We start from the raw sequence: 23,480 nt of genomic DNA, 5'->3' as shown, positions 1-23,480 counted from the left end.
ACAAGCAGGGGGAGTGGGAGAGGGAGAAGCAGGCCCCCCGCGGAGCAGGGAGCCCGATGTGGGACTTGATCCCAGGACTCTGGGATCATGACCTGAGCCGAAGGCAGACACTTAACGACTGAGCCACCCAGGCGCCCCTCTTTAATATTTTTTAAAAAGTAACTCAAACATAGTCTGGAAGTAAAAGAGTTTGGTGTTCAAGTTTCAGTCCCTTATTGCTTAATATCACAGAGAACAAATGTTTAGGACTGAATTCAGTTCCAAATAAATTCCCAATTCAGATCCTTTATTCAGTGATGCAATGCCCACAAAAAGAAGATAGCTTATTTTACACTGTATTTGATAATCCCAGCCAATAGCAGACTTTCAATTTCATTAGCCACCATAGCATTCATGGCCCCTACAACCTCTTGCATTTATTTCATGCTTCTTGATACTATGCAATTTTGTAATATTTTTCATGTTGCTTTATTTTGTCATTCTAAGTAAATTCAGTGATCATAATTTATATAGACTTTTCCTGGAATAAGATGGGTTCAGAGTTACAAATCTTAGTAGTTAATATGGCTGGTGAGAGTGACTTTGCTTTTTACTCTCATAACTCCATCAAAAAGGTTAATGACATTTCTTATTTACCCAGGGCTAGTTCCTACTGCAGTCGTGTAATTACTAATCTCCCTAATCTAAGACAACACTTGGTCAACTTGGACAACTTTCTAGGTAGAAGACAACTTTTCTCCAACTTCAATATCAGAAAATATATCATATTGCTAAATTTTTAAATAATTCACAGCTACAGACAGATAGTCTTAAACAAAATATTGCTCACAGATTATATTTATTATTTTATTAATTAAAGTTGCTGATTTCCATGTAAAGAAAAGAGGAAAATGGTATACATTTCTATTAAGTAATAGAGCAAGAATTTCCTATTTTGCAGAGTGGAGGGCCTGTACCTTTGGACAGAGGGCATAGCAAAATTCTGAGGAAAAGGAAATATTTATTTGAAATATTTATGCTTATCTAAAATACATTGGCATTTAAAATTTGGGAAAGACTGGCCATAAAATAAGAAATATGACAAAGCATGTGTGAGACTGAGAACCTCTCCAGGCATAGTTATTAAGAGGAGAAAGGAGTTGATGACCCACTCAGTTAAGAACTGAGATTATTTAAAAAAATAGTCCCTAAATCTGAAGTATCAATTTAGAGCTTCATCAGTGTCAGTGACTAATGGAGATGAATTAATAGCAAATTTTAAAAATCATAACCTAAAAAAACAAAGGAATTATATCACTTTCCTCATATTTCCCAGTGTAATTTTATTTTACAAATTAGTTCTGAAAAATTACCATTATCCATTAAATTAAATTCTTTAAGCCCTTAGCAGACAGTTCATCAATTTCCATTACATTAGCTATATAGCATGAATTGATCCTTGAAAGTTTATAAATGATATTCATTATTTGGAATATGACTGAACTATCTGAAAATGCTTTGGATTATTGCAGGTTAGTTTCAGAGATCCCTAAGAAAATGATTGCAAGGATATATTTTAATGTGATAAAACTGACATTTTCTTTTTAGTTTTATCTCAGCCCACACTGGACAAAATATGTTTTCACTGTGCATTATTTTAAGCTACCACAGATGTCCTTAAAATCTACAGATTCTCTATAGTTAGGCTACATCCAAATTGCTAACTTTAGATATAGAAGTATGTAAGAAATCATGAGTCTAATAAATGACATGAGATGATTGTATACATCTATTAGAAACCAATTGTCAAGATACTTATTTGACATTTAGACAGCAGACTTTAATATATCACAGAATTTTACTAAAGCTCTGAAGGAGTAGTGTGTGTGGGAGTTCAGAAGAGAAATCGGAGATCATATGTTTAATTTGGTACTTTTACCTTTACTCTGTCCCACTGGAAGTTAACTGTAAAATTAATAATGCATTTTTGGAATGGGAAGAATACCATTTTGATTGGAATAAAAGCAAGTGCTCAAATTGTTTTTATATTTCAAATAACTAAAATTCTTTATACAAGGCCTTCTGAAGCTACCGAAGGAATTCAGACTCTTTCCCTGTCAACAAACGGTTCATGAAAACAGAGGGAAGATATGTACCATAAACTACTAGGTACCATTGGTGCCAACTGATACATTCAAAGATTCACATACCGGTTTAGAGCAAGTAGAGATTATCCTATGGGATGCTGCCTTATAGGGATATCCGAGGAATAGATAAGGTGAAGGGGAAACAGAGAGCGTAAAATAAGGAAATATAGAATAGAGGTGGCTGAGAGATGAATTTGCAGGCAATACAACTTACTTGGAAATGAGCTAAGGTAAGTTTGGAAAAGAATGTGTAAGAGAATGGGAAGAAAGCACCCATTGGCCAATTTTAGTCATTTATAGTCTGTTTTTGTCTCCATAGTTCACATGCTTGGTTCCACCAAATTAGGCACTCCTATATCATTTCCTTTATAAAAAGGAAAAGAAGCCTGTTTACTGGATGTGTGAACTAAAACATAAAACCAGTTGCCCAAGCCTCCACTTTTCCTCCTGTAGTCGTCAGGATCTGAGGATTACTTCATTCTTTATCTCAGTTTCTCTGTCTCTGTCTCTTCACTGTCTTCTTTCTCTTAAACACATGCACACATCTCAACATGGGCAACATCTCCTAGTCTATAGGCAGAAATGTGAAGGTCAAGCAGAGTGAAAGATGACGATTTCATTTCAGTAATCATCTGTCTAGCATGCAAAACTGACTTCTCATTAATAAGTTTGCATATAAATAATAAATAATACTATAAATTCATAAATACTATAAATACATATAGGAATAATCTCCATTCTCATGCAACCCGTGTTTTGGACATAAAACTCTCAGTACCATCAGCCTTCACTAGAGGAAGGTGACCGAAGTGTAGCTCCTCCATCTTCAGCTGATGTCATCCATCAAACCATTGTGTCATATCCCATTTGAGAAGTGTACATCCCCATAGAGAGAGAATAGAGGGAATTTCTCAAAGATTTTGTGACCCATTGATATATTTTTAAGTATCACTCTGTCCCTCCTCATTAACTTGGTTTCTGAAAAGCTTTTCATCCCTTTCAAGTCCATGGTCTTTTGTTGGCTCCAAAGTGTTGTGACAATGAGAGTGTGCCGCTAGCCCATTGCTTCCCTTAAAGGATATTCTTACACTCTGACTACAACTTTTTTTGGTTTGGCATCTCCGTTCAGGCCCAATCCACACTGGCAACAGTTCACTGCTCTACCACTTTCTGCTATGTAATGAGGAGATCATTTTCTGATCTGTGAGTCAGACTTCCTTACCTGAGAGCCCCTTGGCAAGGTATTATTATGTGTTCCATCACTTTCATTTGGCTGAGTGAGCAAGAAGCAGGGTATGCATTTTACTTCTGCAGAGCAGATTCATAGAGGACAATGAAATATGGAAACTGGGTAGAAAATTAGATCTCAAACAATCCAAACCACTAATTTTGCTAAGTGACTTGGCTTCTTGAGTAACTCTCTGGAAGACTGAGCAAGAGACAGTCTTATTCACAAATACATGCCCCTGTATATTAATTAGACAGGGACTGTGTTTGGGTTTTGACAAATTATAGTGAAGGTCTAGGATCTGGTACCCTTGATTTTCAGAGTGAATGTATTTTATTTTCAAAGTTTAATACTGTGACTTGAACTTAATGCATCAAGAACTGAGGTTACTAGATAATGAATTCTTTGGTATTGAATGCACACATAAAAATTAATCTCTGTTTGCCTAAAACAAAAGCAGGCAATAAGCTCAGATAAAATAGACATATTGGTTTTGCTCTCAACTTCCTATGTATGTAACTCTAAATCTGCTTATAGTTCAGATGTTTATTTCTTGGAACTAAACGAAATAGAAAACAGTCATGGATGGGAATGAGAAGGGAAAAGAAAGCAGGAATTCATGGTAAAACAAAACCAGGTTTCATTGAATGACAGAAATCACAGCAGTACGTCAACTGCCAGGAGATTGACAATCAAATCAGACTGCTGTAATCTTCTGCTTACAAGAATTTTGAAGATCAGACAAATTAGTATTGAAGCAAGATTATTGATTACTCTTGGAGATTCAAAAATAATTTCAGTCCTCTCTAGAACTTATGTTAGAACACCATATAGACTTCCTAACTTCTGGTTTAATACACAGAAAGCATCTCCTTATGCAATATTTCAGCCAGACTAGTAATTCTCAAATGAGTGTTAAACAAACAAAAACACCTCACTCATATAAAACAACAACAACGAAACCAAGTATGTAAATCACGAGGACTTGAGGTAGAGAAACAAGCAAGTGTAGAACTGAGCACTGGTTCTGGGATCAAACTTCCCCAGTTTATTTCATGTGGTATCTGCCCCTTTCTACTTTCTTGCCTTGGACAAGTTTAACCTGTCTGCCTCAGTCCCTCATCATCCGTAAAAGGGACTTAACTAATGCCAACTCCCTAAGGCTGTTACTCAGATAAAATGAGTTGATATTTTAAAACAGTTATAAAGGGCTGGTACCTATTAAGACTACGCCCCTGTTTATGAACATGCGTCTGCAGCTGACTGTGGTGATGATGGTTTTGATTATGATGGTGGTGTCTTCCATGAAGCTGGACCACGATTTTAATGCCCCGTATCATGATTCCTAAAGGTGTTTGTCCCTGCACATATCCTACTTACCACAATACTCTTAATGCTCTACATCTTGACTAGAGTAGATGTTTCAAAGTAAGCACCAAGAGTAGGTTTCAGACTCGATTAGAATTCAAAGATCTAATTTCTCTTCTCTTTTCTAACTTCCAGAAATACAGCAACTTTAGAAACAAATATTTACAAATAAGAACATGATGATTTCATTCAAATTCCTCTACATATCTGGTAGAGGAAAACTTGCCTTGCTTTTTGTGATTCAAAGAGAGATTTTGGTTGGACTCCAATTTATAGGGCAATAGTTTTTGACTCTGTAAAGAACTTTCCAAAAGTCAAGAGTTTTCTAAAGAGTACTTGGTCTGCCTTGGAATGTACTGATTTGCCTGAGAATGAAGGTATTCAGACAAGGCTGGTAATGAACTTCTAGTTCTGAGATGCTTACAACCTATAATTCACTTGCTAAACCTTAGTCTTTATTTAAGAACAGCTATCTTAGTGTTTTTGCCTGCTTTGAAAATTGAATAGCAAGTATGGAATTTAAAACTTACTGTATTTGTTATATTTCTGTGTTTTTGTTTTCAAATATGCAGATATAATTTTTCAGGCTAATCTTTTGTCTGATTTGTCTTTTAATGAATCCACTCATTCAACAAAAAATAGTGGGTTATACTATGTGTCAATTACTGTTCTAATCCCTAGGGATCCAGAGTAGAACAAGACAGATTGATTTTCCTCAAACACTGACATGGGAAAGATACGTTAGCAAAGTGCCATCCACATCAGACTAAACAGATAGGAATCCAAGAATGGTAGAGTCAGTAGTTTCCAGGATGCATCAGGTTAAGAAATAGAGGGAATGGAGATCCTACAGTAATTAATACTATAGGGCACAGGAATAAAAAAATATGTATCAAATGGACTAGAATAGAGATAGTAAAAAGAGAATTAAGTATATATAAGTAGTTATAAGTAATATAAAATTATGTCCCTATTCACATTTTTACCAAAAGACTTTCAGATGAATTGAAAATTTTAAATTTAAGAATAAACTAATTTGTAGAAGCTAGAAGAAAAATAGATTTAGATTTCCTTTATCATGGGGCAAGAAGTAACTAAGAAATATATCACAAAGGAAAGTATATATGGATTTGATATAATATAAATTAAATTTTATTGAATGAAGTATTACTTTAAAAAAATTAAAAATACACAAAACCCAGAAACATATTTACCACTTACATGACAAGAGGTCCTAATTTTAATAAAGGCAGAGTTAATTTAACAATAAAAGGATACATTTTGCAGTAGAAAAATAGAAAAAAATATAAAAACATATTTCATTGAAGAATACAAATGATTGATAGATTGTAAGTATATGTCCATCCATACTACTAAACTAAGAAAATTAATTAAAATGATACTATTGTTTTTACTGTCAAATTATCAGAAAAATTAAATGATAATACATGGTATTGGGAAACAGAGAATAAGCCCTCTAACTGTTCTCAATGCATTTTTATTTTGGTTCAGACTTTCCGGATACCACTTTGACAATACATTCCTTACAAAGATTTATCTGAAATGATCATTATTACGATGCTGTTTGTAAGAGTGCTGCATTACCTTCCTACTGCTGATGGAACAAATTACAGCAAATTTAGTGAATTAAAAAAAAAAACCAAATTTATTGTTTAGGTTGTGTGTGTGTGTGTGTGTTTTACAGTTCTGGATATCAGAATTCTGAAATGGGTCTTACTGGGTTTATGGAAATAGGCTGAAATCAAGGTATTGGCAGGATTGTGCTCCATCTGGAGGCTCCAGGGGAGAATCTGTATTTTTATTTCTTCCAGCTTCTAGAGGCCGCCTGCATTCCTTGGCTCATGGCCCCCTTCCATCTTCAAAGCCAGCACTGTAGCATCTCAGATCTCTCTCTGGATCTGACTCTGATTCTTCTGCATCTTCCTTTCATTTATTAGGACTTGCGATTATATTATATAATATATTACATCCTGTCAACACAGGATAACCTCCAAATCTCAAATTATTAATTTAATCACATTTTCCAAGTCTCATTGAACAAGATAACATATTTACAGGTTCTGGAGATTAGATACAAACATCTTTGGAGGGGCCATTATCCTCCCTACCATTGAATGAAAGTAGTAGAGAATTGGTAAAATATATTGTGATACCTTCAAATGATAGAATGTGCCATAATCTTAAAAAAATATGTTGATAAAATTATAGAACATTTAAAATATTCATAGTATATTGGCCAAAAATGAAGTTTGTAAAGCAGTATAGAATAATCATAACTTTTGGAATGAATTATAATTACTATGGAAAAAAAACTGGGAGGGTAAGCAGTAAATAATCTGATTTTCTGGTTTTAACTTTATTTTTCTCTACAATGGACATATATTGCTTTTAAATCAGTAAAACAATTGTTTATAGAAATATCATCAAATTTTAAAGTTCAGATTCAGAAAGGAGGTTAAGTACTTCCATGAATTGCTTAAGAAGTAGGAAAAAAACACAAAAGTAGCAAAACAAAGACTTCTTACGGAATCTGCTATTTCATCCTGTTATGGACACAAGCAGTGACTTCATGATCAGAGGGGTTATTAATGCATTTTGTTGACATATCATTAACAGAATACACATTTTTATAGATAAGAAGAATTTAATTTTTCTAATGTCATATTCAAAGTTCTTTGTTCTGTTAAGTTCATATATTGCATGTTGATAAGAGAGTACTTTAGTGAAAGAGGGATTCAAGCCAATATGATAATATCAGATATATCATAACTTAAATATATTGACGATTTAAAATTTTTAAATGCATTTTGGAATGTAACATTAGTAAATGTCCATCCTCAGATTGTTTGAAGAAAGCTTTATGTAAGAATAGTTGAATGTTTGGAAATGTCAGTTACATATATAAGGTTGTGACAGGCTAAATAATGGCCCCCAAAGATATCCAGAACCTAATCCCTGGAACCTGAAACTATTACTTTATGTGCAAAACAGACTTGAAGTTGTACTTAAGGGTCTGGAGGTGGAACACTCCCTCACCTCAAGAGACTGGGGTGATATATTCAAATTACTGAACAAAGGAAACTACCAACCAAGAATACTGTATCTGCTAAAAGTAGCCTTCAAAAATGAAGGAGAAATTTTAAAAAATTCCCAGATAAACAAAAGCTGAGTGATATTATCACCATTAGACTTGCCTTACAAGAGATGCTAAAGGGAGCCCTTCAAATTTGAAATGAAAGGAGTTTAAATGGCAACAAAAAAGCCCATGAAAGTGTAAAGCTCACTGGTAAAGGTAAATATATAGACAAACACAGGCTGTAAAACTGTAATGTATGTAAATCACTTTTCATTCTGGCATAGAAGTTAAAAGACAAAGGTATGCAAAAAACTATATAAACTATAAAAGTGTGTTAACGGATACATAATGTTAAAAGGTGTAAGTTGTAACACCAATAACATAAAGTGTATAAAAGGGAAAAGTAACTTCAGAGTATTTATTTGCAATTGTGGTTAAGTTGTTATCAGCTTAAAATAGATCAAGTATGAGATGTTTTATGTAAGACCCATCATAACCTCAAAGAAAATATCTTTAGAAGGTATACAAAAGAAAATAAGAAAGGAATCAAACCATGTAAAAAAAAAATCAACAAAATAGAAAGGAAGACAAGAGGAAGAGACAAAAAAAGCTACACAACAGATAGAAGACAATTCAAAATGGCAATAATAAGTCCTTCCCTACCAATAATAACTTTAAAGCTAAATGGATTAAATTCCCCAGTCAAAAGACATAGAGTGACTGAATGAATAATAAATAAGGTCCAAACATATGTAGTCTACAAGAGAATTGCTTTAGATTTACAGACACACATATGCTAAAAGTAAAGCATGAAAAAAGATATTCCATGCAAATGATAACCAAGAGAAAGGAGGGATGGCCATAAAAATATCAATCAAAGTAGACTTTAAGTCAAAACTGTCAAAAGAAACAAAGGACATTATATAATGATAAGTGGGTCAATTCACCAAGAATATATATGCACACAACATCAGAGCACCCAAATATATGAAGCAAATATTGACAGACCTGAAGAGAGAAATAGATAACATCACAATAACAGTAGGGGGATTCAATATTCTACTTTCTATACAGGATAGAACAACCAGACAGCAGATTAATAAGGAAACAGAGGAGTTGAACAACACCGTAGAGCAAATGGGCCTAACAGACTTATCTAGAACATTCTACCCAACAGTAGCAGAATACACATTCTTCTTGAGTGCATATGGACATCATCCAGGATCGATCCCATGTTAGGTCAGAAAACAAGTTTTAGCAAATTTAAGAGGCCTAAATTCCAATTGACATCCTCTAATTTACAATAGAATCAAGAAGAATAAAATACTTAGGAATAAACTTAACCAAGTGGTGAAATAATTTAAAGAAGCTACAAATAAATGTAATGACATCTCATGTTCATAGATTGGAAGATATAATATTGTTAAACTGCCCATACTACCCAAAGTGATTCACAGATTAAGTGCAAAATCCAAACAGAATTTGTTACAGAAATAGAGCAATCCTAAAATTCATATGGAATCACAAAGGACCCCAAATAACCAAAACAATCTTGAGAAAGATGAATAAAGCTGGAAGCTTCATACTTCCTGATTTCAAAGCATAGTAGAAAGCTACAGTAATCAAAACAGTGTAGTAGTGGGGCACCTGGGTGGGTCAGTCGGGTAAGCGTCTGCCTTCGGCTCAGGTCATAATCCCAGGGTCCTGGGATCGAGCCCCTTGTTGGACTCCTTGCTCTGCTGGGGGCCTGCTTCTCCGTCTCCCTCTGCCTGCCTCTCCCCCTGCTTGTGCACACTAGCTCTCTCTCCATCTCTGTAAATAAATAAATAAAATCTTAAAAAAAAAAAAAAGAAAACAATGTAGTAGTGACATAAGAGACATATGGACTAATGGAACATAATAGATAGCCCAGAAAGAAAACCTTGTACGGGCAAAGTGATTTTGAATAAGGGTGCCAAGGCACAATGGGGAAGGGGTAGTCTCTTCAATAAATGGTTCTGGGAAAACTGGATATTCACTTGCAAGCAATGATATTGGACCTTTACCTTACATTATAGACAAAAATCAATTCAATTCAAAGTCGATGAAAGAACTAAATGTAAGACCTAAAATTATAAAACTCCTAGAAGAAAATAGAGGGGGAAACTTCATAATATTGGGATTGGCAATGACTCTGGGATATGGCACCAAAGCACAAGCAACAAAAGCAAAAATAGACAAGTGAGACTACATCAAACTTAAAAGCTTCTGTGCAGCAAAGAAAATACTTAACAGGGTGAAAAGGCAACCTACAGAATGGGAGAAAATATTTGCAAGCCATATATCCAATAAGGGGTTAATATCCAAACTATATAGGAACCCCTACAACTCAATAGCAAAAAACCAAATAACCTGACTTACAATGGGCAAAATACTCCAATAGACATTTCTTCAAAGAAGACATACAAATGGCCAACAGGCATATGAAAAAAAGATGCTCAACATTACTCCTCATCTAGGAAATGTCAATCAAAACCATAATGAGATATCACCTCACAACAGGTGGGATAACCATTACATAAAAAACAAACAAAATAAAGTATGATCCAGCAATCCCATGTCCAGTTATTTATCCAAATGGTTTGAAATCAAGATCTCAAAGAGAGATTTGCATTCCCATGTTAATTGCAGCATTATTCACAATAGCCAACATGTGGACATTACCTAAATGTCCATCCACAGATGAATGGATAAAGAAAAAGAGGTTTATACATAGAATGGAATATCATTAAGCCATAAAAGAGAAGAAAGTCCTGTTATGTTCTCCAAACACGGATGAACGTTGAGGACTTTATGCTAAGTGATAAGCCAGTCGCAGAAGGACAAATACGGCATGATTCCACTTACATGAGATACCTAAAGTAGTCAAACTCATAGAAACAGAAAGTAGGATGATGTTGGTCAAGGGCTGGGGAGAAGAAGAACAGGGAGTTCCTGTTCACGGGGTTTAGAGTTTCAGTTACACAAGATGAACAAGTTCTCAACACTTACTGTACAACACCAGGCTTATGGTTAATACTGTGTTGTACACTTAATTTAAGAGGCTAGAGCTCGTGTTATGTGTTTTTTGCCTCAATTGAAAACTAATAAAACATGGATATTCTCCATCACAACTGTGAAGATTCCAAAACAGTTTCAAGTAGTCTCTAAAATTGCTGATGTATTTTTTTTTTAACTGAAGTTGAATAGGATATACATATATATCTAACTCTGAGCTGGAAAATCCACTCACCTCCTACTCGGTAATAGACTGGTTTTAGGTGCTTAGGAGGAAGCAGCCATTTCCCTACTTTGAGAAGAGGTATATTACATGCACGAGCAACTTGTCCTCATTACTGTCAAACTACAGTATTCTCATACACGTGCGTTAGACAATATGCAAATTAGTTTAAAATAGTCCTTACAGATACAGAAATACTAAAGAAGTAAAGAAATAAAGTAACTGTATAAGTTTCTTGGGTCGACTATAACAAACTCGGTGCCTTAAAACAACACAACCCTATTCTCTCACAGTTGGGGAGGCCCGAAGTCTAAAGCCAAGGTTTCAGCAGAGCTGCACTCCCTCCTGAGACCCTAGAGAGGATTCTATTCCTTGCCTCTCCCAGGCTCGCTGGTTGCAGGCGTTCTTTGATTTGAGACCCCATTGCTCAAGTGTCTGCCTCCATCTTCACTGTCCCTCCTCCTTTTCTGAGCATCTCTCTCAAAACTCCCTCTGCCTATCTCTCATAAAGATACCTGTGACTGCCTTTAGGGCCCACCTGAGTTTTCCAGGATAAGCTTCTCCTCCCAAGATCCTTAACTTATCACCATGTACACCATAGAAGGTAAAATTGACTCTTTGCCATATAAAGTAATATTCAGAGGCTTCAAGGATTAAGAAGTGAATATATTTGGAGGGAAGCATTTTTTTAACCTACTACAGTCACCAATGTTCTTTTTTGCTTTTGCAACAATTGCTACCTATAAAAGCTTTTTCTAAGTATGAAAATATCAGAAACGTCTAGCAATACATGAGCACAGTAAATATGCCTATATAGTTCTTTCTGGGGGCACTTTTTTTACATTTGCATAGCACTTTATTTCTTTTTAAGTTTTTATTTAGATTCCAGCTCATTAACATACAGTGTAATATTAGTTTCAGGTGTACAGTATAGTGATTCAACAGTTCCTTACAACACCCGGTGCTCATCATGATGTATACTCTTAATCCCCTCCAAAGGTGGTCTTTTTTAATAAATGATGTTAGGACAACTAGACAACCTTTTCTTCATTCTTTTTCTTTTAATTTTTATTGCTTTTATTTTTGAACTTCTTAACTTTGTAAGTAATATATGAATACCCGGAGTTTTATCCAAGCAAATCCCTGACATTATATCATGTCACCCCAAAATACTCCAATATGTGTCTTCAGAAGAGGACTTTTAGAAATAATACAAATAATGCTATTATAACACTGGACAAAATTAACAACACCACTTCACTCTTTGATATTGTAACTAATATGAACCTATAAAATATGGATGCTGCTAACCTCCCCATCCCCCAGAGAGGCATCCACATCTGAGAGTTTTCCGGTGTGATAGACAGCCATTTTGAAAAAGATAAAATTAGATCCAGTTTTTGCACTACCCAAAGAATAAACACCAAATTGATCAGAAGTCTAAGTGTAATAAAATGGTATGATACACATGCTAGAAGAAAACATAATTCCTGTATAACCTGATTATTTTTTTTAAAGATTTTTTATTTATTTATCTGAGAGAGAATGGGAGACAGAGAGCACGAGAGGGGGAGGATCAGAGGGAGAAGCAGACTCCCTGCCGAGCAGGGAGCCCGATGCGGGACTCGATCCCGGGACTCCAGGATCATGACCTGAGCCGAAGGCAGTTGCTTAACCAACTGAGCCACCCAGGCGCCCTAACCTGATTATTAATAAAGGCTTATAACTATGACTAAAATCCCGGTGTAACAAAAGAGAAGACAGATAACTTAGACAACATCGAAGTTTCTGTTTCTTTAAGTGTCAGGCAAAATGCCATAAGCAAAGTCAAAAGACAGATGGCATACTAGGAGAAAATATTAGCAACATGTGTTATAGGTAAAAACCAAATATTCCCAATATACAAACCTTATAGATAAGTGGGCAAAAGATATGACAATTCACGAAAAGACAAATGTTGCTTATGATTATATAAAAAGATGTTCCATTTCACTCTTACTAAGATAAATACAGCAAAACTACGATACCAGTTATCACCCATCAGTTAGCAATCATTCAGAAGCTTGACAATATAGTCTTTTGTTGGGGCTGTAGACAAAGAGTCTCATACATCCTTGTTGGGGATGCAGAAATGGTACAACCCTTACAGAGAGGAATTTGGCGGTTTCTAACAGAAAGCTACGTGCTTTCGCTTTTCAACTCATCAGTCCTCCTACCCTAAATATACACTATCAATTGTTCTAATACATTTGTGCAAGATTATTCATTGTAGTATTATTTGTAATTGCAAAATACTGATTATCTATCTAAATATTCAAGCACAGAATATGGGGTAAATAAATACATATATACACTAGGACTACCATGCAGCTGTTGAAAAAAATGAGGAAGATCTCTGAACTGATATGGAGTGATTTTAAGGATGTTATTGATCAATAAAAGCTAAGTGCAAAAGAGCATGTGTATAAGCTACCTTCTATGTAAAAGCAAAAGGAAAACAGGAGTATGTACACACACATATACTCATGCTTGCCTTTACATAAAAAAACACAGGAAGGATAGCAAGGGAGCAGTGAACAAGGAATAGGTCGGAAGGGATAGGGGAGGTCATGACCCTTCTCTGGGGGTATCTTTTTATACAGATTTGACTCTTGGAAGCATGTTAATGATATTCTATATGTTCAAAAATGAAATTAAGTCAATATTGATGGGATAGAGGACCTAAAACTGAAACAAATAGATCCCCACTGCATTCCAAATGAATGCCTTAAGCACAATGAAGGGAAGAAAAAAGAATGAACCAATCCAAGTAACTTAGAAACTCAGTATTTGACTATATTCTCTTAGTCTTGGGTGGAGGGTTAGGGGAATTGCAAACATTCTGAATTCTTTTCAAGTAGGTTTGATTTTTGTAATACTTTCGATGAAATAATACTGAAATAATTTTAGATTTATTATGAATCAAACAAAAGAATGTATGTGTTATTCTTGGGAATTAGGATTCTCACTAAGGAAGAAGGTCACACAAATACAGAGTAGGGGAAGACTGCAAAAAACCCCGTGGGAATCAATTAGATTTGGAAATATCACTATGAACTCGAGGTTTCTAAAATACGTGTGTGTCTGATATGCAAATATATGTGTGCCAGTATATGTATGTCAAGTTCACATACATAGATACTTGAATGTACGTGTTTACGTCATTGTATATATGAATGTGTGTGTGTACATGCATGTGTTTCCTAACTTGGTACGCTGAAAAGACCAAGAGGCAAAGACACCACAGCAGCAATGAGTACCCACGTCTTGGTCTCCAATACTACTGCTCATGAAAAGAACCAGGGCTTCAGATGTCCATCGACAGATGAATGGATAAAGAAGAGGTGGTGTATATATATACAATGGAATATTACGCAGCCATCAAAAGGAATGAGGTCTTGCCATTTGCAACGACGTGGATGGAACTAGAGGGTATTATGCTGAGCGAAATAAGTCAATCAGAGAAAGACAATTATCATATGATCTCACTGATATGTGGAATTTAAGAAACAAAACAGAGGATCATAAGGGAAGAGAGGAAAAAATGAAACAAGATGAAACCAGAGAGGGAGACAAACCATAAGAGACTTTTAATCATAGGAAACAAATTGAGGGTTGCTGGAGGGGACGTGGGGTAAAGGGATGGGGTGGCTGGGTGATGGACATTGGGGAGGGTATGTGTTGTAATGAGCACTGGGTATAAGACTAATGAATCACAGACCTGTACCCCTGAAACGAATAATACATTATATGTTAATTAATTGAATTTAAATTAAAAAATAAATATAGACACATTAAAAAAAAGAACCAGGGCTTGGCAAAGAGATGCCTAATTTGGGGGTTGAGGGAGGTATGTACAAAGAGAGCCTCGGTCCTCTTGCTGTGTGAGAAAGAAAGGAATATTTTACAAAAAATGATGGGCACATGTCACAAGGATATAGGAGTCGGCTTTGGGAATGCCCACTGGCCAAGTCTAGAATAATTTAAGCACCAAAATAATTAAGTAGAGTAGTTGGCTTATAAACTTCAGAGAAAAAAGCAGACATCCTTAGGCCATATAATTAATAAATAGACAAATAAACAAAAAATTAATAAAAAGGGGGAAAAGGAGGGCTCTTGCTTACATCAGAATATCTAGTACCAACTGGTAAATGTGAATGAGTACTACAGTTAGAAAATGAGCATTTTGTTAATGCAATAGGAAGATTGGATTAGTCAAGATCCATCAATGACTGCTAACACTGGCAGGAAGTTTTAATGTAGAACAGGATGTTTGTCTCTTCACAGATGACTTACTAGCTACAAAGGAAACAATAGCAATTGCACAGTACAGAAATTAGACATCATCTTGTCTAGATGATCCAAATCAGCATCACTACTGAGGGGCAGATGCACAGAAAGTCACCTTTATTGTATTCCAGCCATGAATGAGTAATCTGAATCTAATCAGGAGGAAACATCAGACAAACTCAAAATGAAGAATGTTATCTAATAAGGACAGAGTGGGATTATACTCCTCAACAGCGTCAATTAATGTCATAAAGACAAAGAGGCTGTGGATGTGTTCCTGGTTAAAAGAAAGTAAAGACAGGTGGCCAGTGAATGCAGTACTTACCCCTAGACTGGATCCCTTATTGGGAAAGAAGATGCCAGGGAGTTCATCATTGGGTCAGTCCAGTTGGTAAAACTGGAATACAGTAAGAGATTTGACACAAGTATTATATCAATGTTGGATTCCCTGAAGTCAATAAGTATACTGTGGAGAATTTTTCTATGTTCAGATGTAATTCTCCAGAGACAGAGAGAAACACAAGAAAACAATAAATGAGGTAAAATATTATAAAATAGATAAAGGATGTATAGTTTATCTTCATACTGTTCATTTTCCACAACTTCTTTTATAAATTTGAAATTATTTCTGAATAAAAATTTAAGTATATTTTAAAACATGTCATTTTAACCTAAAAGTTTTATGGAGAAGCCCATTGAATCAAATTCTTCAAAGTCCCATCTGTAAGTTGAAATCCTCAGATTCTTTCACATGCATAATAAGCTTGCAAGTTCACATCATCTGCCTCATTGCCCTTGACAAGTAAAATTGTGCAATATTTAGATTTTCAGACAGTGAAAATCAGTCACTAAACAATTGCCCTGGTACAGTGAAAGTTAGCAGGCTCTTCTTATTCTTTTTATATGTAACAAACTCACTTATGCTATTGCATGTATTCTTTTAAAAATATTGTCATAACATCAAGAGTTTCTAAATCTCTATCAGCATGATCAAGCTTTCTAATCCCTCATTTGTCCCCTTATAAACAGTCAACAGGCTATCTCCATCATTGGCCTCCACCCTATCTACTCCATTCATACTCTAATAATCAGAGGAAAGAGAAAAAAAATAAACTTGACAGTGAGAAATATAGAGCAATTTTCTTACAAATGGATATCAAGAGTGTGAAAACAGAACGTTAGCTAACATATATCCCTCTCCACATACCATGGCTGCACAAGTAGCTTTGTTTCTAGAAGTAGCAAAATTGTTAACTTACGGTTTTTCGTTCCAAAGGGCTTTGGGATTCTCATTTAGTATCTAGAATAACAGAAACATCTGTCTGCAATTTATAGACGATACATGTGTCTCTCCCTGCCCTCTGCCTTTAAATACATGGGCACTGAATCATGAGAAAGGAAAGAATGCCCTCCCATTCCTCTATGGTATTATGCCCAAACTGGGCTCAGGCCCAGTTCCGTATCCAAATTCTGAATCTATTAGTGATTCTGCCTCAAAGGCTTGATTTTTCAAAACTATAACTTTTCTTTAAAAACATAGTTTTTTCCATTATTGACATTGTTATCAGCAGAAAATATCAGTGACTGTTTACAGTAAGTGTGGAATAAAACATAATTATAATTGGCTATAATAAGAAAAATATGAGGTGGTCATTTAATTGAAAATGGATTCATCATTAACCATGATGCTTTCTTCCTCTTTTGTTTTCAAAACTCGGTAGTAGATATATAAATCTTTACACTTGGTACTTTGTCATAATAGGAGAAATTATATGATGATTATCATACTTAGTAAATGAATTTCAGCAGACTCTTTCACAATGTGACTCAGTGCTTGCCCAAGACTACCTTGGCGTGAACAAGGGAAGGGGAGGCAGGAAGAAAAGAGGGGAAAACAAAGGTCAAAAGCCCTGTCAACAAATACTAGCAGAGGCTGAACAAAAAATATATACAAACATTAGGCCTCTAAAGCAAAAATGTTTTTAAATCCAGCCTCCCTTATGGACAGAAATATTCTGTGGCTCTCCATTCTGAAGGAGCCATGAGCACGTGAGAATCGATTGCTGCCAGTCAGGCATGAAGAGTTATTAAAGTAAAGCCCTTTGTCTCTTCTCCCCCAGGATTGACATCTTCAAGTATGTGATCTACGGCATCGCGGCTGCCTTCTTTGTTTATGGCATTCTGCTGATGGTGGAAGGTTTCTTCACGACTGGTGCCATCAAAGATCTCTATGGGGATTTCAAAATCACCACTTGCGGCAGATGCGTGAGCGCCTGGGTATGTTATTTGCCAATGATCAGGGTTTAATGTGGGTTTGTTGCAATAGCACAGAGGTGTTTGCATTCATCTGCCAAGAAGTAAAGTATTTTTTTTTTTTTATCACGGTAACATTCCCTCCTGCGATGGCTATCTAAAATCTTAAAAATACTATTTTCTAAGTTAAGATTATTCCGTGTGAAAATTCAGCTGCAGATTCTCAAATCATATGCAACGCAACTGGTTTTTGTTTTAGAGGCAGCAAAGCTGGAGAGTGATTCATGGTTTTTTTTCCCAAAGGGCTTTGGGGTTCCCATACAATATTTAGAATTACAGAAAAAGTCCATCTGCAATTGGGGACAGTATATGTGTCTCTCCTCCTTCAATATATGCCTTTGCATTTTACTGTAAATCTGAGGGAACTATACTATGTAATTTCTGTTTAATATGACATAAGGTAAAAATTATACTGTTATATTTAATTATGTTTTAAATCCTTACTGATACGACATTTAATGGTAAATCAAACTTCTATTCTAGAGCTAGTACAATGCAGACAGTGCATGTGTATCTGTTAAAGCACAAGAGCAGTTTAAAACTTAAGGGTAATACAGTTGAAAGGACTTCTGCATTTTTATGCAGAGTGATTTTCCTATAAAGAAATGTTGGACCTCCCATCACTGACTAACAGGCTTTTCTTCTTTTTCCAGTGTTCTATAAGAACGTCTACATCTCTTTCATGTTAAGTAAGAGGTCTCTAATGAGGAATGATATAGTTTATTTCAGTCTTACATAAAAGTTGGAAAATAGCTGTTAACCACCAAACTTTTGTTGGTAAAACCAAAATTTTACCAGCTTGTAGCAAGTTCTATCATGGCGCTCAGAGTCAGAGGTGATAATTATCTGAAAATAGTGTGCCCAGTGTTATGGGTACTTGTAGTTGTCTTTGGAATCATTGCTTATAAGACTCATTTCTTTCCTGGAATGATACTTATTGTAATAACTATGTCTTTAGGATTAGTAATACCAAATTACACATCTGGAGGAAGTTAAGTTAAAGGTCTTTGAGTCATTTAAAAAATAAAATAAGACTATTCTGTGAGCCAATTATCAGTGGTACCTCAGCAGTTTCTCTATTAAGAAAGCAAGTTATGAAGGGCGCCTGTGTGACTCAGTCTGTTAAGCCTCTGCCTTTGGCTCAGGTCATGATCCCAGGATCCTGGGGTCGAACCCCGCATTAGGCTCCCTGCTCAGGAGGGAGTCTGCTTCTCCCTCTCCCCCTGCCATTCCCCCCATTTGTGCTCTCTGGCTCTATCTCTCCATCATAGAAATAAATAAAATCTTAAAAAAAAAAAGCAAGTTGTGATTTGAGGTTCATTTATATTCTGCCAAGAGAGTACAGTGATTTCAACTAATGATCGGCTTTCCTCCAGTTGGGACAGTACTATTATATAATATCATGTGTGTCCCTTAGCAAGGCACTTAACTCCTCTGGATCACAGCTTACTCATTTACAAAATGAAGATATTAGATCGTCCTTAAAGCTCATTCCAGCTTAGGGAGTAGAGTCCATGATTCTAAAGCACTATTGAAATAATAGAGAAAAAGGAAATACCTGAGCACATTTCTAACACTGGGGAGAAATCTTTTGCCAGGAAGAGTGCAGTTGATTATGCTGTCGTGCTGAGAATTGTAAAATCACTCCATAGGATTGGATGCAGAGGTAAAACATCACAGAAGAAAACACACATCTATGTACAGTTCATAATTGTCTGCTTACCGTTCAAACATCCCAAAGATATTTCAAATAAGAATGCTTAAAGCACAAACATGAGCCACCTTTTTTTTTCTATCATAGTAACAAGTGTTCATCAGTCCCACCCAGCAGACCAGAAGGCTGACACAGCTGCCTGGGGTCCTCCAGAGGCGATCAGGAGGGAGTCGGGCCCCTGAGACACCCCACCCACTCCTTTAGCACCCCCTTTGCTCCTGGGAATGAGCAGAACTCCGCAGAAGTAGGAGCTGCATGCTTGTGCATCTGCAGAGCATGGGGGCACCCAGGGGCCCAACTCCCCTGCCCAGAAATACAGGGTCACGGGACCTGTGACCCTCTCTCCGCACAACACACCCACCTCGCTTGTCCTGCGGGGTTTGCGGTCACAGCGAATGGGGGGCGGGGTTCAGTCACCCTCTCCTGCTACTCATCTTCCCTTCTTCCCTATTTCTACTCTGCTGCCTTTTTTTTTTTTTTTTTCATTTGTAGGTAGATTATACCTTACAGTCTACTCTGTGTTCTATGAGTTCACCTGTTAGCCTGGGTTATCAGTCTTCCTTCACGTTAAAAATGTCCTCTTGGTGCTAGGTCAATGAATTTCTTGGAATACTGAATATTATTCAAGAGTGGAATAGTTGTGGTTTTGTTTTTGTTTTTGTTTTTGGCAACAACCATATTAAGTGAAAAGCTTCCAGAAGTAGGAGTAAAAGAAACTTGTTATTCTGTCCCTGTCTCTCTATGTTGTATAAAAAGTAAAATGGTTACTAATTGAATCTACATCAGCACAAATGCAGTTAATGTTAATGCAGCATTATATCACTGAATAGAGGATGCTAATCAATACTCTCTTTTCTTAATGAATGCTCTGGAAAGCGTAAGTTGATCCGCATTATGAGTTTCCCCTCATGCAGTATCAAGACCAATTCAAGTTCATTTCAAAATTTAAATGCTATCCTTCAAAACCCTGAATGTGAGACACATAAAACATAAAAGCACAGTATTAACCTTTGTATTATGATATCATGTGAAAAGTCATTAAAATGCTTTAAGTAGGGGCGCCTGGGTGGCTCAGTTGGTTAAGCGACTGCCTTCGGCTCAGGTCATGATCCTGGAGTCCCTGGATCGAGTCCCACATCAGGCTCCCTGCTCGGCGGGGGGTCTGCTTCTCCCTCTGACCCTCCTCCCTCTCGTGCTCTCTCTCATTCTCTCTCGCAAATAAATAAAATCTTTAAAAAAATTTAAAAAAAATGCTTTAAGTAACAAAATTTACTTAAGTTAAATGGCACCTAGTTGAGTATGTCAACACATTTTATTCGATACATTAAACATGAGCTTAATAAGTTTAATGAATATAGAAATACTTATTTTCTTTGAATTTCCATTAGATATTAAACCAAAAATCATATTTATTGAGCTTCAACTGGGGAGGCATTCAGTGTCTCACAGTTTGAAGTCTGGAAGTATGTGTTGTGCCATCATTAAGTTTTCTCATTTCCAGAAATTTCCTAATTACCATGATGACACCAACGTGGATCTCAGAATCTATGTGTGTTCTGACACTTGAGATTTTTAAGCCCAACAGTTTTGAAGTAATGGAATTCTTAAATGTACTTCTCTCTGGAAGTTCCTACATTTATTTTTCACAAATTACCTGCTCTAAGACTCAAATAAAACAAGAAAAACTTCAGAAAGTATGTGTATTCATTTGCGAGGGCTGCCATAACAAAGAGACCACAGTGAATGGCTTAAACAGTGGAGATTTATTGTCTCACATTTCTGGAAGCCAGAAGTCCCAGGTCAGGGTGTTGGGAGGGTTGGCTCCTTCTAAGGCCATGCGGGAGAATCTGTTCCTCGAGCCTTGGTGTGTTGGTGGCCGTCTTTGGCATCCCCCGATCATTACCCACATCTCCGCATGACGTCCTCCCTGAATGCATGTCTGTGCTCAGCTCTCCCTGTCTCCAGGACACCTGTTATATTGGATTAGAGCCCAGCCTAATAACCGCATCTTTAATTTTCTTACCTCCTGTAAAAACCCTGTGTCCAAATAAGCTCACATTATGAGGTACTGGGGCTTAGGACTTCATCACATAAATTTTGGAGAAAAATAACATTCAGCTCACAACAGTGTGCCGCATACGGTGTTTAAAGCAACAAAATTAAACAGTTACTATTGTTAATCTCATTTTACAGATGATGAAATGTATTCTATTTATTTACTTTTAAATACCTTTCCCGTTAGCCTCAGATGCTTATAGATTTTGACCACAGCATTTCAGACCAGTGTGTCTACACTCTATATAATTACCTTTAAATCTATTCAATATGTCATAACTCATAGTTCATTTTCATAGCCTACAATCTAGTTTTAATAATAAGTGCAGTAATAATAATGGGAAATGTTTGTTAGGTGCTTATAAATGCCAGTTGCTATGTAATGCAGTTTACAAAATCCTAGGGCATTTAATGCTCCAGACAACTGTGTGAAGTAGAAACGGGTATTACTCTCATTTCACAGCTGAGGAAACCACCACCTGAAAATCAGTGACTCGTCTGGCACACAGCCCCATCACCAACCTCCTGATCCCTCCTGATCAGGATTCGCCTTGTCATTTTGTGGTGCATTTGGGCTAATATTTAGTGGGATACTTATCTGTTTGTGAGGGTCTTTTGTAACTCATCAGCTGCTCTCTGTTTGACATTTTGGGGAGATCACTCAGTGATAACTGGAAGTCCTTCACTGCGGAGATGTCCTCATTTTAACCTTTGCTTTTATCCATGATCATGAATTACCTCTTTTTTTACAATACAAGGATGCTCTGTGGAACACAGAACACATACTTTTCTGTTTTGATGACTGCCCATCGGGAGTCCTAAGGTAACTTTCTAAGTAAAGTTGTCATCAAGGAACTCTTCATTCTAGTCTATCTCTAAAGTGTAGTGTCTTTTGAAATTAAATTAAAAAAAAAATAACGTTTTTGATCCAAGACTGCAAGCCAGAGTTCCTACAATAAGGCCTATGCTCTCTAGGATACACCTAACCTGGAGAGGGCAAGGTCATTTTTTTTAGATTATAACAATACACTGTCACACTAGTTTCTCAGTACGAGGGGAAACATAAACTGCTTCAAGCACAGTGGTAGTATTTGGAAATAATGTGTTAAAAAACATTGCATTGTGGAGGAAGGAACCAGGATTTTATTTGCCACATGTATCTGAAGCAGATCCCATGCAGGGTTTCAGACCCAAACTGTAAATACTGGGACAGGAGACCACTCTCAGCTTGACTTTTTGGATATTAATGATACTATCACATCAGTTATAGGAAAAAAGAAAATAAGTCTCATTCTTTTCAGATTTTGAGCATAAAAGTTGACAGAAAATTTCAGTTAGCCTCATAAAATGACATTGACAAAATCAAAATACCTGTTGTAAAATGTAAGGGCTTCTCATGTTAGATTTTTAAATTCAAGACACGTCTGGCCACTGGAAATGAAATAATTTTTTAAATTGGTTTCATTAATGTTGATGTACCAAATATTTTCATACATGTAATAGTTATTTAAATAGGCCACTCGGTTAAGGATGAAGTAATCATCATGGATAACAAGTGTATTGTTTGGTTAATGGATACCTCTGTTTTCCAACCAAGAACTTTGTGCCCGCTATGCTGGGAATAATCTTCATGCAAAAGATACTTGTTTTTATATTTACTTTTAGAATAAAAGCAAGAACTGTATATTTTATGACTTTGCCTTTAAATCAGTAATATTATACGACAAATCATGCTTCGCCACATTTTTTTTAACTTTTTTATTGTTATGTTAATCACCATACATTACATCATTTGTTTTAGATGTAGTGTTCCATGATTCATTGTTTATGCATAACACCCAGTGCTCCATGCAGAACGTGCCCTCTTTAATACCCATCACCAGGCTAACCCATCCTCCCACCCCCCTCCCCTCTAGAACCCTCAGTTTGTTTTTCAGAGTCCATCGTCTCTCATGGTTCGTCTCCCCCTCCGATTTCCCCCGCTTCATTCT

The 23,480-nt window shown here is 36.2% G+C and overlaps 1 protein-coding gene across 2 annotated transcripts in view; it reads left to right on the top strand.

The window, feature by feature from the left end:
• Positions 1-23,480, top strand: part of GPM6A (glycoprotein M6A) — a 302,473-nt gene that overhangs the window by 256,638 nt on the left and 22,355 nt on the right. For both annotated transcript variants that reach the window (XM_031030940.2, XM_006736039.3), the window contains exon 3: positions 17,528-17,684. In XM_031030940.2, coding sequence (XP_030886800.1) covers positions 17,528-17,684 — 157 coding nt within the window. The remainder of the gene's footprint in view (positions 1-17,527; positions 17,685-23,480) is intronic.

Source organism: Leptonychotes weddellii, chromosome 2 (assembly GCF_054177405.1).
Source record: "Leptonychotes weddellii isolate Sample4059 chromosome 2, ASM5417740v2, whole genome shotgun sequence".
Lineage (NCBI taxonomy): Eukaryota > Metazoa > Chordata > Mammalia > Carnivora > Phocidae > Leptonychotes > Leptonychotes weddellii.
The sequence above is the reverse complement of the archived record's forward strand: the minus strand, read 5'-3'. Positions and strand labels throughout refer to the sequence as shown.